Raw genomic sequence first — 16,821 nt, forward strand, 5'->3', positions numbered from 1 at the left:
GAGAAAGAAATGCTGCTATTTGAGACAAGCAGGGAGGGGCCTGAAAACATGGAAAAGTTTTATGACCCACTAAAACAATCAAACAACGTCACTTGAGGCCGGGCGTGTATTTTTAATCAGGAATCATCTTAATAATGACACTATCAAGTTTTCGCGTCAGTTCTGTAAGAAATAAACATGACTGCTTATAATATTTGTGTGTGTGTGTGTCTCAATCTCGGGATTACACGTTGTAAATCCCGAGTTCGGGATTTCAGATTTGGTCCCGTAATTGCAACCCATACCGCGAATCCGCGATCCATATAACATTGATTAATCGACATTTTTCGTCAATGCCGGAAGACTGCTAAGCTAATTAAATTCGCACATCTGCTCGGCAGATTAGCAGAATTCTCCAATTGCGGTAACATAACATATGGGATACGGGTCCGAGTTTAGAAGGTTCCGTCTAACACAGACAGGCGGCACAACATTAATTGTGAATATTTTCTGCGTTCATTACGAATTTCACTAGGCTATCGGCGGCGACTGCACAAAGGATTTCGATGATATGTGTGAGACAAATGGGGAACTACAAACGTTATTTAATTAATGAATAGGGATCACTGACACATCGTACTGTTTCGTGGAATGTCACTCAGATTACAGTATGGTTTGTCAATTTCCCATTTTACACATTGACCGAGGTTCAATGATTTCATTTCAGCTTGTTGCTCTCAAAAAAACCTCGAATAAAATCCCCGTATAAATGCTCTAATCAGACACGATACTGACAGCAGAAAACAATTTTAATGGTTTCAATTATTGCTTCAAGAAAATTTTAGGTTTTTGCAACAAGTCAGGAAATAATACATCATCAATACAAGTAATTTAACAAGTATTATAGTCTACTAACAAGTAACACCATGATTTACATACCAGCATTCAACTTGATTTTTAGTACTAATGTAAGATATTATGGCACAAATAAGCTCGACGAATCTATCGACAAAGACAAGCCAAAAAAATAAAACCAGTGATATTTAACAACAATATAGATTGCATTTGCCCTACACACACAATCTGAAAAACTAAACTAGATATATTGTGAGGCTTCAAATTACATTTTTAAACTTGTATCCATTGTAAATCCGTAAAGGAATTTCAAGTGGATTTTACAGTACAGATATTTTCTTTCGGTTCTGTCTGTGGTCGACAGATATGCATGAGTGCATTGGGTAAGAAAAATTGTAATTTCATTTCAATATAGAATTAATTTGGCCCGTTTAATTGCATACTTTAAAAATACTGCTGTATTGTACTTTGTAATTGACAGCATACACATGTACATTTTCGGTTTCCTCATTGAATTGGTTTTGATAATATATATTACGATTACATATCTTATAGCAACCCACTACAAACGAGGATTATGAACTTAAAAGGTACAAGCACATGAAAGTTATGAACCACTGTTGTATATAGCATTCATTACCCTTACTCACTTTTAGACAGATATACTATCAACACAACAGAATAAGCACACTAAGAATGACAGTAGGAATTCAGCACTGCATTGAAATAAACATTGCAATAGTATTAAATCATTTACTGCTGATGAATATTCATAATAATGATTATAAAATTGAAGACATCTGGTGAGAACAAACAGTGAAGTAAACATATACATTACTGGAGTCATCTATAATTAAAATATTTCACTTTGAAATGAAATGGCAACAGGTAGCATCAAAAAAGAGGTTTAAATAACAGATGTCTGTCTGATATATCAGAATTTTTCTCTGAATTCGAATCGATTCAAATTTCACTTTTAATCAATTTAGCAGAGAAAATGTACTACATGAATTTATATAAACTTGCCCCTGTTAATGAAGGTAAATTTTTTTGAATAAATGACAAACGGAATTTCCAAAAAAAAAAATAAAAAATTTTCAAAAAATCATTTATTTAAAATTGAATGATTTTATAGTCAGTGGTACTGCAAAAAAATCATGTTTACAGAAAACCCTAAAAATTATTACTTATCAGAGAAACGAACCAATTTTATTCCATTTTAATTTGGCATATATTTTGATTTATCCCACATGGAATAATTTAGCATAATTGCCAAGAATGCAGTGAATATATCGGCATCTCTACTGGCTACTAAAATGAAAGTAACACGTCCTTCTTTGCTCAAAATGAAAGTCCAATTATATAGTGAACATGGTATATACACACACAAGATGAATAAAAAATGCTGCATTGAAATAAGATATTGCGCAATCCCGTCACGGTCACAGCAATAATTGTGCAAAGCAATTATAATATATACAATAATATTTTGGTCCGTTATCATAATGGAAACACAATGTTAATAACTATTCTCAGAACCTTATCATATACAGTAACATACATAGTAGTAACAATTATTTTCAGTTCAGAAAGTTTAAAATATATACATTACACAAATTAGCATATAAAATACAATCTAGATTTTTTTCATAGATTGGTTCATAGGGTAAGAAACAAATCATAGGAAATACTAAGTCTATTCCGTATGTGGTTGTGATAGCTATTGAGATTGTTATAAATTCTTTTTTAAAGAACAAAAATTTCCCTGTATGGGTTGACAGATGACTATTAAACAGAAGTCATGTACAAATTTGGCATCATTTCAAATTTCACCTAAAGTATCCATAGGGTCATCACTATTGACACAACAATGGCACATATCATCAACATTCAGTAATACTAAGAAATACGTTGCAAATAATAAACAAGTTAGAATAATACACAAGTTTCAACGAATCACAAGCAGATATGGGATATTATTGTATTAGTTATATTGAATTTATTGTCAAAGTAGTTTTTAGAGTAACGAAATAATAGGAATGATGGAGTACTGATAAGTACGACTTCCATACTGTGCAAAATTTCAGAAGGGCATAAAATGTGCAAAAATTCACATGTGGTGAGTGACAATGATTTCATGAATGTTTGAGAACTGCATTAGCATATTACAATTAAAATTTTTAACATTAGAAAAGAGTACAATAAAATCTTTTTTTTCATTTTAGCAAAGATGCTTCATGAATGGAACAAGCCTGAAAAACAAACTCTTTGTGGCCTCTCTTCAGTACTGACTAAAAAAGGTTGACTGCAAAAATGGGAATGTATTGACTGCAAATTATGATCAGACAGATGCATGATTAATAACACTGCATAAATACAAGTTAAAGCAGAAAAGAAAAATATGCCATAGCACCAAATAAAAAATTACTCATTCCGAAATATTTCATTATATAAAAAATGGTCTATTATGTAGTGAGGCATTCTATTTTATCCTTCAAAATGGAAAGGTTAATAATCTAATCAACCAAGGAATTCAGGCTACCCATACACAAAAAGGTGGATTTATTGATTTTTACAGGATGCATTAGTCACATCTCAATGATTTAATTTGAAAAATTCCAAATTCAATATATTTTTGACACGTTTTCTATCAATAAAACATCATTATGCCCCTAATTTTTGTTTCACATAAGTCATCCATGAGAAAATGAAACATATCACTTAATTAGGGAGAAATTTGCATAAATCAATATATATGTATTTAACATATAGAATATTAATTCTATTTCATTTTATTGCTCAAATTCTGAATTTTATGAAAGAATATTCTGATATTTATTCCAATTTGGACACCCTAGAGTCGATTTTCTATCATCACATTTATGCTATACAGCAAGCAGCATTTTCATATTGATTTTGTTCTTTGTTTACTTCTTAGCAATAGGCAGCAGTAACATGATTCAGAAATTGATCTTTTGCAACAACAACAAACAACAGCGTCTGTCACTGTTATTGATTAAATACTTAGTGCAAAAAAATTTTAAGACACAGTACAGCTTGCTTGTATAAAACAATAAATTAATACAGCTTGTGCGGCAAGAAAATCAGACACATTTCAGCAAGACACATGTTGTACCATGAAAAATACTACAAAATAAGATGATAAATTGATAACAGATACATAGAGACAAATTGTTTATAAGTTGACCGACAAGTGTCTAAAGATATATTCATGTGAAGAATTTTTCAATCAACTTAATATTAGTAAATGAAATATTAAATCATCCTTATTAATAACATGAACCGCTGGACCTGATGTCAAAACAGACAGTTGCTTAGTAAAGTGGAAGGTTTCTGAAATACGGTCTAATTCGTGCACAGACGCAAACAAAATTAGATCCTTATTAACGAAACAAAGGGCGGTGACTCAGAGCAAAGGAATTTCATGTAAAAAATGTTGATTAAAAATTATTTACTATGTTAAGTATGATCCAGCTAAGGGCCATGCTAAACAATAATGAATTATCAAAAAAGTCAGTTTTCAACAAAAACTAACCTTAGGAACAATCATGTAATAAACTAAGTAATACAGTATCTACGATAGAAACAAAAAAGTTCCCAAAATCTAATTCCATGTGGTGTCTGTATAGAACAAAAATCATGTTACATGTTTATGCTATGGTGCATGGTGTTAAGAGGAATCTTTTCATTCTCTTTTGTTTTCTTTCCCAACATTTTTTCTCTTTTTTTACGAAACATAACTTCTTCACTTTCATCATCTTCAGATTCACTGCTTGATATGGCACAAGTCTCCGCTGCAGGTAATTCTCCTCCATTTTTTCCTGAATCCATAAGCTTTTGATATTTATATTCCAATTTACGACTTTTCTTCCAAATTGAGCATAAAATAGCCAAGAGTATGACAAAAAGAACGACTCCTCCTAAAATTCCTATTTCGATATAAAGCTTATAATCCATACAATGAGTCTTTGTATAATCTGGTAAACTGACACCGTCCTTACAGGCTTTCGGATACGACTTCCACATGTACCTTGTTGTAATGACGCTATCCTTGCAAGCTCCTTCTAAAGAAAAATAATCATCAGCAGTGCATAAAGGACATGCTTCAGAGGAGCGTATCAAGAAATGGAAAAAACAACCATCACAAGAACCTTCCGGATATTTAGCAGGCATTTCAATTTTCGTATTTTCTTCTGTAATATTAGGATCACAGCGTAGATGAACAAAAGATTTCATTCCGCTTGGACACTCAGAACTGTTGACGTTGGATCCAAATACATATATAATATCTCCATATAGTTGGTACTGAGATATTGGGAAAAATAGATTTCCTTCATTGCAGTCTTCAACTGAATCATCTGGTTTAGTAGCATTCAAATCTTGTTGAAAAACTCTCTCAAGAACGTGAGAAATAACTTGAGGCTGAGAGAACACAGGCACTGCTCGATTAGTGGATCCAAGACTATTCAGTTTTGTTGAACGACAAATCATGCCTTTAACCTTTTGAACTCCGTACATTAAATTTCTGGAAAGCGATTTGTTATCGAAACATTCTGCATCTCCAAGCCCTTCATTGCCACAAATGCTAAAATTGTAGAAATGAACATACTTTCGCCCTGTGCTTGTGAAGCTTGGCGGAGTGCTGGCAATCTGTGGCTTCGATAAAAATGATAAATCATACTCTCTTCCAGTAGTGTTAGACAGAAACGTACAATCATTTTTACACGCAGTATGAGCTTTGTTACTTGTCGTACCTTCATTGCATTCAGTGCACTGGGCATTGTGGGTTGTTTCAAATGGAAGTATGGTGTTGGATGGACAGGGAAGACATTTCTTGCTGTCTGGTTCAATAAAATGTCCAGCAGGACATGGAATACAACCAGCGTCATTTGCCCCTGCAGCACACGAATGACACTGATCAGCTGGTGCACCAATCGCATTTGTAACAGTGATAGAGTAAATGATAGCTCGATCTTTTGCTACAGCTGTCTTCATTTCTGGTGAAGTGACACTTGTTTTCTGAAAGGCCCACGAAAGGGTCATAGTTTCATTTCTCACAACGTCCATTGTGTAAGTTTGTTTTTCCTTTTTACCATGCCAGCTATCAACAACATTGGTTCCAAATCCATGTACGTTTCTCATCAAATACATTACGCAGCCTTTAGAGCAAGACATCTCAAAAACAAACGTAATAGATCCATAAACTTTTGATCCTTCAGGTGAGACTTTAAAACTACGAAACCCATCAATGTGTAGCTTGAGTAAAAGATAAGCTACAGGAATCTCCATTTGACTAGTTTGAATCATACTTCCGCTGGCAACCCATCCTTCTGTACCAATACAATGTTCAGAATGAACTGTCAAACAAGATACATTTATATTTTTTGGAATCACATCCCACCATGTATAGAAAAACCCATAATTGGGAGCAGTTCCCACAGGACATTCTTGGCACTCTTCCTTTCCATTAGAAAATTGACCTTCATTGCACGGTGAACAAGTTCCAGATTCAGTTTGGTGAAACCCTAGATTGCATGGCGGACATTCTTTGGTTGTATCAGAAGCTGGTAACTTGATTGCCCCTTCTCCGTCTTCATTACAAATTTTTGGTTCACGCCATTTGTACATAACTTTGGTAGTTTTGTTTTCATCACAGGGACTGTGGGTTTCAAAATAATCATGTTCAGTACAAGCAGGTTTATCTATGCAATTTGGTGATGCAACAGGAGCATATTGTGTAAGAGTATCGCAAGGGGTACACTCTTTCGCATTGACATCGCTGTGTGTGTTTGCATCACAAGGTTTACACCAATGAGACCCCTCCGCATCAGCAAAGAAACCAGCTTCACATCTATGGCAATTTGTTGTGTAGGAGACACCACTGATTTCAATATCTTTTATCAAAGCAGGACTAATTCTTTCCTTTTCACCTAATAATAAACCAGTAGTCTTCCATATCAGTACATTAGTGCCTTGATCCAAGTCAACTTGGTAAGTTTTCCAAGATGTACCAGTGGTATTGAGAAAAAGATTTTTTCCATTTGTATGCAATGTTTGACATTCACCATTTTGAATATAGAAATGAAAGATAAGATCTTCATCTGGATATTGATAAGTGAATGAGACTGATCCCGTTGTCTTCACATCAACAGAATAACTCAAAGTGCTTGTGCAATCATTGTCATTCGAGCTGATATAATCTTTTTGACCATTCCAGACTGATGTGGTACAATCGTCAACTTTAGCATGGTAACCGTATTCCGCAAACGTAAACGAACTCGAAGAAACTGAAAATCCATCTGGAATCTTGTCCCATGAATTATATCTTACTCCACTGCCAAGTGAATAGGTGCCAGTCGGACACATTTTACATTCTTGGCTATCAAGGTCAAGGTATTCCCCTTTGCTGCAAGAGAATCCACATTCACGACCAAACACTGGCGGCAGTGGGTTTTTTATTTCACATTCATCATTTCTTGGAACTGCGACTCGCCATCTGTTGTTACTGCTATCACACTCTGTGTATCTATAGGTGATCATATCATCTACACATTCCACTTTATCCGTTTTCACAAATGACATAGAACTTAAAAAAACTCCCAGAAAAACAGTCATTGATATAAAACCCACCATGACTAGTAAGTAAACTAATATTTAATCACCTTTTGTATAAAATAAATATTAACATCAAATTGATAAACTGATAGATGAAAACTGATAATCAGAAGCCAAATCAAGTGATAGTGTACTTGGAAAATGTTGATCAATGATAGAAAATGAATAATTTAAATTCTAAGTTTGTATTCACAAACATATCTACAGTGAATTTATCATACATGAGACTTTTTAATACTCAAAATTCGTATTCATTGCACTTGTGAATCGGGTGCTTCAAAAAAAACTTTAAGAGTGTTAGCGTGTCTCTCTGATTCAAAGAGCAATACCAATAACGCTAGATAATTTTCAGGATATCAGGTCAATCATCTCACTTTTTAGATTATAATATTGATAGAAATATCTGAATAATTTCTAAGCTTATTAAAGTCAATCACTCGATTTATTTATTTTTACCATCAGTCATCACCATACGGGTCTTACTACTTACTGAATAGAGTGCGAAACAGCGCAGAAGAGAGGGAAACATTTTTCTTTCATTATTTATTAGTGTCCGTGAAATTTTAAACAATTTGATTAGAAACAGTATACAGTGGTAGGGAATGATCACGAGTTTATATCAGTAATCTTCAACATCTTTATTAAATGTCCCAACATGGCACACCCTAACCTGGTACACATACTGTGTTCAGGTTGTGTGCCATCTTGGTGCACATACTACTGGAGCTTAAAAATTTCTTAGATATTGCTTATTGGTGTGCTCATATTGTGCATGTTAGGTTATTTAAATAATGAATGAAACATGTTTCCCTCTCTTCTGCGCTGTATTCAGTAAGTAGTAAGACCGTCACTGTGCACTATATTAAAGTCAGAGTTAGTTTTAGACGTCCCAGATATGTAAATGCGAACAGATATTACTGTATTAAGGCGAGACCCAGTAAAGATTAATACAAACCTTACTTATTGACATAGGCTATTTCACTTTTTCGATAGGTTTAGATGGGTTTTCAGACTTTCTTGTTGCATGTGTTTATAGCAAACATGGCCTGATGGCTTCGTTCGCACTGTCCAATTTTAATCCGCTGACAATCAAATTGAATAAAAATAGGTCTGTACGTAGCAGGCTATAGGCAGCTAGGAGAGATTACTCCAGCATGCAGTCATGATACAATAACTGAATAAAGGTTCAAGTACAATACAGCAATACCGTACCAGAATACACAAAACAAACATGCGAAACGTGTTTCAGAACAGTTGCAATACGCCAATACCGGGGGTCCCGTGTAGTTTCGTACCTAACGTACTTTTAGTGGGCGTAGCATAAAATTTTTTAGATATGTCAATCCTCACCCCCATCTAACTACGCAATCCAAAAATGACGTCACTACAACATCACAATCACGTTAGCTTAGAGAGCTTGCCAAAATACGTACAATCGCCCGAAATGGCATTGGCGCTGACGATAAAGAACTGATGGACATTATCGATCTCTCTCCTATTGGAATCGTTCCGACGAGAAAACGAGAGAAATAACTGTTCGATTTTGGGTGCTCGTTTGGGCGTCTTGGATGGCAGTTCGTATAGTTTGAAGGGCTCTATTACGTCACTGTAACGTCGTGTTGACGTAATTCTTGTATGGTGTAGTCAGGTGGGGGTTAGGATTGATAAGTGAAAAAATTGTCATGCTACGCCCACTAAAAGTATGTTAGGTACGAAACTACTTGAGACCCCAATACCGGTACCGGTACTGAAATAACAGCTGAACAGAATAGCAGTAGGCTAACTTGAAATGAGGTTTGAACAAGAGCTACCGGTATAGCCTACTACTGCTGGACTAGTGTACAGAACTACTTACAACATCACAATAACGTTATAGAGCTTGCCAAAATACGTACCGGTACTTTCGCCCGAAATGGCATTGGCGCCGACGATAATCACATTATCGATCTCTCTCCTATTGGAATCGTTCCGACGAGAAAACGAGAGAAATAACTGTTCGATTTAGGTACGAAACTACATGAGACCCTGGGTATTGTGACATATACCTATAGGCCAGTGGCGGCGCGTCAATAGGGCCACTTTTTCGGTATAATAAAAAATATTCGAAAAATACCTCAATATCGGTTGCACAGACTGTCTACACTAGCCATATTCTCCCGACATGCTCGCAAAGCCTTCGCCGAACGTCGACGGGGCGACGCCGATTTTGCCCCGGTTGCTCATTGTATATCGTATTCTCTCTTTTATCTTCCACTCGCCGCGTTTGTTTTCTGTTTCTTTTAGTAAATCATCGGGGCCGATCGGGGCTAGCCCCGAAATTATGACAACACAATGCCGACGTCTCTTACAACAACGTGTTGACATATTCACGCATCCCTTCTCGTTCGTTGGTTGCTTGAAGAGTTGATAGTTTCCTCGCCTTCGATTTTGTCGCTTGTTTCGCTATTTGAATCAGTTAGAGACCTTTAGTCCATTTGCTTTCGATTTTCCACATTCCTTTTGAGCTCCTCACTTCTTTCCGGCTTCGCATTTCTTAGCCTCATAATGAATAAGGTTGATGCACTACTTCGCACCCCGTTTTCGCAGCTGTAGAGGTACAACGTCTTGGGCCTTATCAACCAAAAAATTGTTCACTGGAACAATCCCATGACGGAGGAAAGCGTCGGCGTACATTCTGCGCAGAAACTTGGTATAAAAAACACGAATGGTTGTGTTACAGCGAGGACAAAAATGCACTTTTTTGTTTTTATTGCCTACTTTTTGCTACCGCCCGTGACTCACGTTGGTGTAAATTTGGTTTTAGAGATCTTAAACATCTTTCCGAGCGTGCCAGGGATCATCAATCTTCTATGGAGCATCTGGACAATGCAGTAAAATACCGAACATTCGGAAATGTTAATATTGCAGCACAGTTGGATGAAGGACGTGCGGCTTCTATTCGTCGGCACAACCAAAACGTCGAGAAAAACCGCCATGTTCTCGGTCGATTGATAGATGTTTTGATTCAGATTCAGATTTTATTTTCGTCATGCAAAACCAATATACGATATGAAAAAATAAAAAAAGACATATAACAAATTACGAAGACAGATATCGGCTTGTTGCAATAGACGAGGGATCGCGAAAGACTCAATGAGTCATCCAGTCAGCGACACCTTGTAGCTGCATTGAAGCAGCAAATATAGCAACCGAACAACTCAATATTAAATAGTCACTAAATTCGACACAATCATATATATAAAAGGGACAACAAAAAGAATGCCACAATGACCACGAAAAGTTACCTAAACATTCACTTAATTAGCCTCAATCACAAAAAGGAACAACAAAGTTTGAAAAATAAAATACAGGATGTCATAATAACTATGGAGTATTAGATATTTACCTAATTAAACTCGATCATACAGAGTAAGAACAAAATAAAATCGAAATAAACACCGAGATACTACAATGATCACATCGTATTATATGACTTAACAGCGACATCTGTAAGAAGGATATGCCTCAATGACAACAAAGAATTGCGAAATAATGCTGACTAAGCATACACAGTAAACCAACATGGCGTGCCCAGCAACGGGCTTCTGGCTGCGAGGATCAATACCGTATTTAACGGATTTTTATGTTGGAAGCGATTGTTAGTGGCTATTAGAGTAGTGCAGAATAATTATGGGTTCTGCAGTATTCGTGGCATATAGGTTGGGCGGAAAATATTAAAACAAGAACAGTACACAGCGAGCACACGAGCTGTCCCTCCGTGGGCACGATGAACGGGCTGGCTCTTCTAATAGAGGGGTATTTTTGGATATGGTGGAATACACCGCATCCCTAGATATAGTATTGATAGATCATCTTGATGCCGCAACTGTTTCGAAAGGGACATCTAAGGATATCCAAAATGATTTGCTCGACTCAATGTATAAAATTTATTTACAACATTTGGCTCTGGAAATTGAGAATTGCCAGTTCCTTTAGATTCAGTCTGACGAGACAACTGACATCACGTGCGTTTCCCAACTGGCTGTGATTTTTCGGTTTGTGAAAGATGGTAAACCTACCGAGTGATTTCACAGCTTTGTACCAATCGTTGATCGCACGGCTTGCGGGATATCGGCTGTACTGAAAGAAGTGTTACAGCCTGATAACGCGAAGTCAAAATTGATAGCTCAAACTTATGACGGCGCGGAGGTCATGAGTGGGTCGAAACATGGTGTTCAAGTTTATATAAAAGAAGATTTTCCTCATGCGCATTTTTTACATTGTTATGCACACCAATTTAACCTCGTTATTAAATAATATGTGTCTTGATACCCCTCTCGTCCGTATATTTTTTGCAAATGTTTCGGGGTTTTCTTCATTTTTTTTCCGTTTCGCCGAAGCGCTCTGACCTCCTTCGCCAGATATGTAGCCGCCGTCTCCCAGCTTGTGCACCAACACGTTGGAACTTCCAATCACGCGTGGTGCAGGGCGTGTCCGAAATTAGGTCTGAGCTCATTGAGTATTTCAATGGCATTCAGAGCTCTCCGGTTTGGGACGAACGCTCTGTGAGGGAGGCGGCAGGTCTAAAGCGTCTGCTAGAAGATGGTGAGTTTTTAGGGAACATTTGTATTTTTGCTACAATTATTTCTGTATTGCTGTTGTTTCTGATCTGATCTTATGAAGAAGACATACTCCTGGTTCCGAATACATATATTGCAATTGTATATTTACAAATACAAGAACAGTTCCAAGTCATGACTGATAAGTCACATAAAATCAAAGTTTCACTGCAAGCCCGAGTTCGTTAATTACTTGTCCATCGTTATCCTTTTTTTCTCTCCCAACGAATGGTCGCTTTTATGCTGGTTTTGGTATCCTTAGGGCATGACGCGTTATTGTCATCGTACCTTACAGGACGTCTAATTGTTACGTATTTTATGACTGAGAGATTGCTTCTAATTTTAAGATTAGTATGACTTTAAGTCTAAACACGTAACTTAACCAAAAGCAGCAAAATTACCCAATATCCTATACTATGCACCTACTTTAGCTGCGGAGCAGTGGCCAAGCTTGGGCGTGCAGTGAAAATATATACACAAAATGCAACAAAATTCATAAAAACATAAGAAAGTTGAAATTATGATTATGAGACAGAATGTGTGTGTGTTTTACAGTGTATGGAAAGAAAAAGATTTGGCGTTGGTTTATTTTATAATTTAGGTGACAGATTACTACCAATGCTTAGCTTTAATACACTTCGTTTCACATTAATAAATTTTGAAGCGCTGAAAAAAATAAAAAAATACGCGTGTTGCGTTGATGAGCCTTTCCGGCTATAATTGTGATGAGCCTCTTTGGGCGTTTAAAAATAAAAAATGATGAGAATTTCACTTGCGTTTATGCAAATGCATCCCGAAGCGCTGATTCGAAATACGATCGTATTTGTAATCATATTTTGAAAAAAATGTTAAAGTCAACGTAAAGTATATTTAAAGAAAACGAATGCTAATATCTGCCAAAATCGAATAAATTAAATATTTTTGAGTAAACCTCGTTGGGTTTAATACCAAATATAGAACGCCTTAAAGATTAGAAAGAAGGAAACGTGAAATACCTGTGAAGAAGAAGAATGTCTGTCCATTTTGTAAACGAAATTGAAATATTTATAGTACAATATAAAATGCTACAATCGCGCGGTTTCTTGAAGTTGGTTCGCGGGCGTTTCTTTCTGAAGTCTTTCGTTTCATATCTTTCTCATTTGTTTTTGTAGTCAAGAGTTCCGACTAGTTTTTGATTTTACGGTTTTTTTCTGGTGTAAAACAGTTCATATAGTATGAATGTTTTACACACATATTTTTATAACAGTCCATAGTTCATATAATGTGAATCTCATACACATTTTAAATCTAACAGTCTTTTTCTTTTTGTCAGAGTCTTTGGTATTTCGCTTGTAATTCCTTGATTTTTCATACTGTCTGAATCTTGGTTTGGTTGTTGTTTTTCATTTTCCTTGATCTTTTTATCCTCGGCTTGCTTGTGGAGTTGATGTCTTTTGGGGGTCACCTTTAGTTCTAACGGTTGCTTTTCAGACTCCATCTCAGAAAGGCGCTGGTTCGTCTGTCGGGTCACCATTTTTAGGGAACATTTATATTTTTGCTATTATTTCTGTATTGCTGTTGTTTCTGATCTGATGTTATGAAGAAGACATACTCCTGGTTCCGAATACATATATTGCAATTGTATATTTACAAATACAAAGAACAGTTCCAAGTCATGACTGATAAGCCAGACAAAATCAAAATTTCACTGCAAGCCCGAGTTCGTTAATTACTTGTCCATCGTTATCCTTTTTTTCTCTCCTAACGATTGGTCGCTTTTATGCTGGTTTTGGTATCCTTAGGGCATGACGCGTTATCGTCATCGTACCTTACAGGACGTCTAATTGTTACGTATTTTATGACTGAGAGATTGCTTCTAATTTTAAGATTAGTATGACTTTAAGTCTAAACACGTAACTTAACCAAAAGCAGCAAAATTACCCAATATCCTATAAGTTTTCCTTTTTTCTCCACAATATTCTATCACGTGGATGTATTATACGGCGCATTGCAGTCAAGGCTAATGGATGGAGCGTCTGTGCAGTCGCGTATTTCAGACTTGTGCGATGCTGTATCTCGTATCCGAGAAACAATAAAATACGACGACACATGGAGTGCTTCTTTACGCCGCGGGCAAACAACGCAGCGTTTGATTTTGTCTGCAAAGGAATGCTGTGACATTCTGGTGAATCAAATAGGCGATCGTCTGCGCACTGAACACCTTGCCGCGTTCTCTTTGATGAACCCCAAAAATTTTTCAAAATTTGCACGTCAATTTCCCATCCATTTGTTGGCTACTGTCTCCAAATTTTACCCCATGATAAACGTGGGTAAATTGGAAAATCAATTGCGATGTATATACACCAATCAAACTTTTTTGAACATCACATCAACTTGCGCGCTCTATGGGTTCCTCATTGATAACACTCTAGTAACTATTTCTGCTTTCTCTAGTAACTAACTAGCCTATTTCTTCCGACGACGCAGAGCGAACATTCAGCACGCTGAAGCGTATTAAAACGTATCTCAGAAACACAATGAAGCAAGATAGATTAAATTCCTTGGCTGTTTTATCCATTCACAGAGACGTTATTTCTGGGATGCATGACTTTAATCAGCGCGTTATTGAGCATTTTGCTTCCAAGAAACCGCGGCGTGTTGCATACATGTTCAAGCAGTAGAAGTCTAGCAGCATATATATCTATGAGTGAGCGACGCATGTCCTTATCTTTGCATTAACTTTCCTTTCTTCATAGTAACGTTTTAAACCTTATTTTAGGTTTTGACTGCTTTCCCGAAGTTTCTGTTAATATGTCATTGTATTTATCTGGGTAAATATTGCCTTTCCTTTTGAAAGAGGTTTCAAAATAAACTATGTCTATATTTATTAATCCCTTGACTTGGACCGGTTTTAAAGACACTTTCTTATCGTTAAAAATTGTCGCTTTTGCCGATTGGTTGTTACCGATGGAATGGTTTTTATACTCATAAAATGATGGGAGAACTTACAGCGCTCATCCTGTCCCCGTAGATGGGGGTGACTTGGTCCCGCAGTAGCTTGCCCCGGTTGTCAAAATGACCACGCCACTGCTGTAGATTATATTGTGATGTTACTTTAAATAAATATGAAATTATTTTAATATTTTGAATTCAAAGTAGATTCCATAAAAACGCGAACCATATTTAGGGAACATTTATGTTTTTGCTATTATTCTGTATTGCTGTTGTTTCTGATCTGATCATATGAAGAAGACATACTCCTGGTACCGAATACATATATTGCAATTGTATATTTACAAATACAAAGAACAGTTCCAAGTCATGACTGATAAGTCACATAAAATCAAAGTTTCCCTGCAAGCCCGAGTTCGTTAATTACTTGTCCATCGTTATCCTTTTTTTCTCTCCCAACGAATGGTCGCTTTTATGCTGGTTTTGGTATCCTTAGGGCATGACGCGTTATCGTCATCGTACCTTACAGGACGTCTAATTGTTACGTATTTTATGACTGAGAGATTGCTTCTAATTTTAAGATTAGTATGACTTTAAGTCTAAACACGTAACTTAACCAAAAGCAGCAAAATTACCCAATATCCTATACTATGCACCTACTTTAGCTGCGGAGCAGTGGCCAAGCTTGGGCGTGCAGTGAAAATATATACACAAAATGCAACAAAATTCATAAAAACATAAGAAAGTTGAAATTATGATTATGAGACAGAATGTGTGTGTGTTTTACAGTGTATGGAAAGAAAAAGATTTGGCGTTGGTTTATTTTATAATTTAGGTGACAGATTACTACCAATGCTTAGCTTTAATACACTTCGTTTCACATTAATAAATTTTGAAGCGCTGAAAAAAATAAAAAAAATACGCGTGTTGCGTTTATGAGCCTTTCCGGCTATAATTGTGATGAGCCTCTTTGGGCGTTTAAAAATAAAAAATGAGAATTTCACTTGCGTTTATGCAAATGCATCCCGAAGCGCTGATTCGAAATACGATCGTATTTGTAATCATATTTTAAAAAATATGTTAAAGTCAACGTAAAGTATATTTAAAGAAAACGAATGCTAATATCTGCCAAAATCGAATAAATTAAATATTTTTGAGTAAACCTCGTTGGGTTTAATACCAAATATAGAACGCCTTAAAGATTAGAAAGAAGGAAACGTGAAATACCTGTGAAGAAGAAGAATGTCTGTCCATTATGTAAACGAAATTGAAATATTTATAGTACAATATAAAATGCTACAATCGCGCGGTTTCTTGAAGTTGGTTCGCGGGCGTTTCTTTCTGAAGTCTTTCGTTTCATATCTTTCTCATTTGTTTTTGTAGTCAAGAGTTCCGACTAGTTTTTGATTTTACGTTTTTTTTTCTGGTGTAAAAAATTTCATATAGTATGAATGTTTTACACACATATTTTTATAACAGTCCATATAATGTGAATCTCATACACCTTTTAAATCTAACAGTCTTTTTCTTTTTGTCAGAGTCTTTGGTATTTCGCTTGTAATTCCTTGATTTTTCATACTGTCTGAATCTTGGTTTGGTTGTTGTTTTTCATTTTCCTTGATCTTTTTATCCTCGGCTTGCTTGTGGAGTTGATGTCTTTTAGGGGTCACCTTTAGTTCCAACGGTTGCTTTTCAGACTCCATCTCAGAAAGGCGCTGGTTCGTCTGTCGGGTCACCATTTTTAGGGAACATTTAAATTTTTGCTATTATTCTGTATTGCTGTTGTTTCTGATCTGATCATATGAAGAAGACATACTCCTGG

The 16,821-nt window shown here is 36.0% G+C and overlaps 1 protein-coding gene across 1 annotated transcript; it reads right to left on the reverse strand.

Annotated features, from left to right (window-relative positions):
* Positions 1-770: 770 nt before the first annotated feature.
* Positions 771-7,539, reverse strand: LOC120343936 (endosome/lysosome-associated apoptosis and autophagy regulator family member 2-like). The gene has a single exon (XM_039412988.2). It carries the CDS (start codon positions 7,486-7,488, stop codon positions 4,498-4,500), a length of 2,991 nt encoding a protein of 996 aa, XP_039268922.2. The 5' UTR covers positions 7,489-7,539; the 3' UTR covers positions 771-4,497.
* Between the last annotated feature and the right edge of the window lie 9,282 nt (positions 7,540-16,821).

This window comes from Styela clava, chromosome 5 (genome assembly GCF_964204865.1).
Source record: "Styela clava chromosome 5, kaStyClav1.hap1.2, whole genome shotgun sequence".
Lineage (NCBI taxonomy): Eukaryota > Metazoa > Chordata > Ascidiacea > Stolidobranchia > Styelidae > Styela > Styela clava.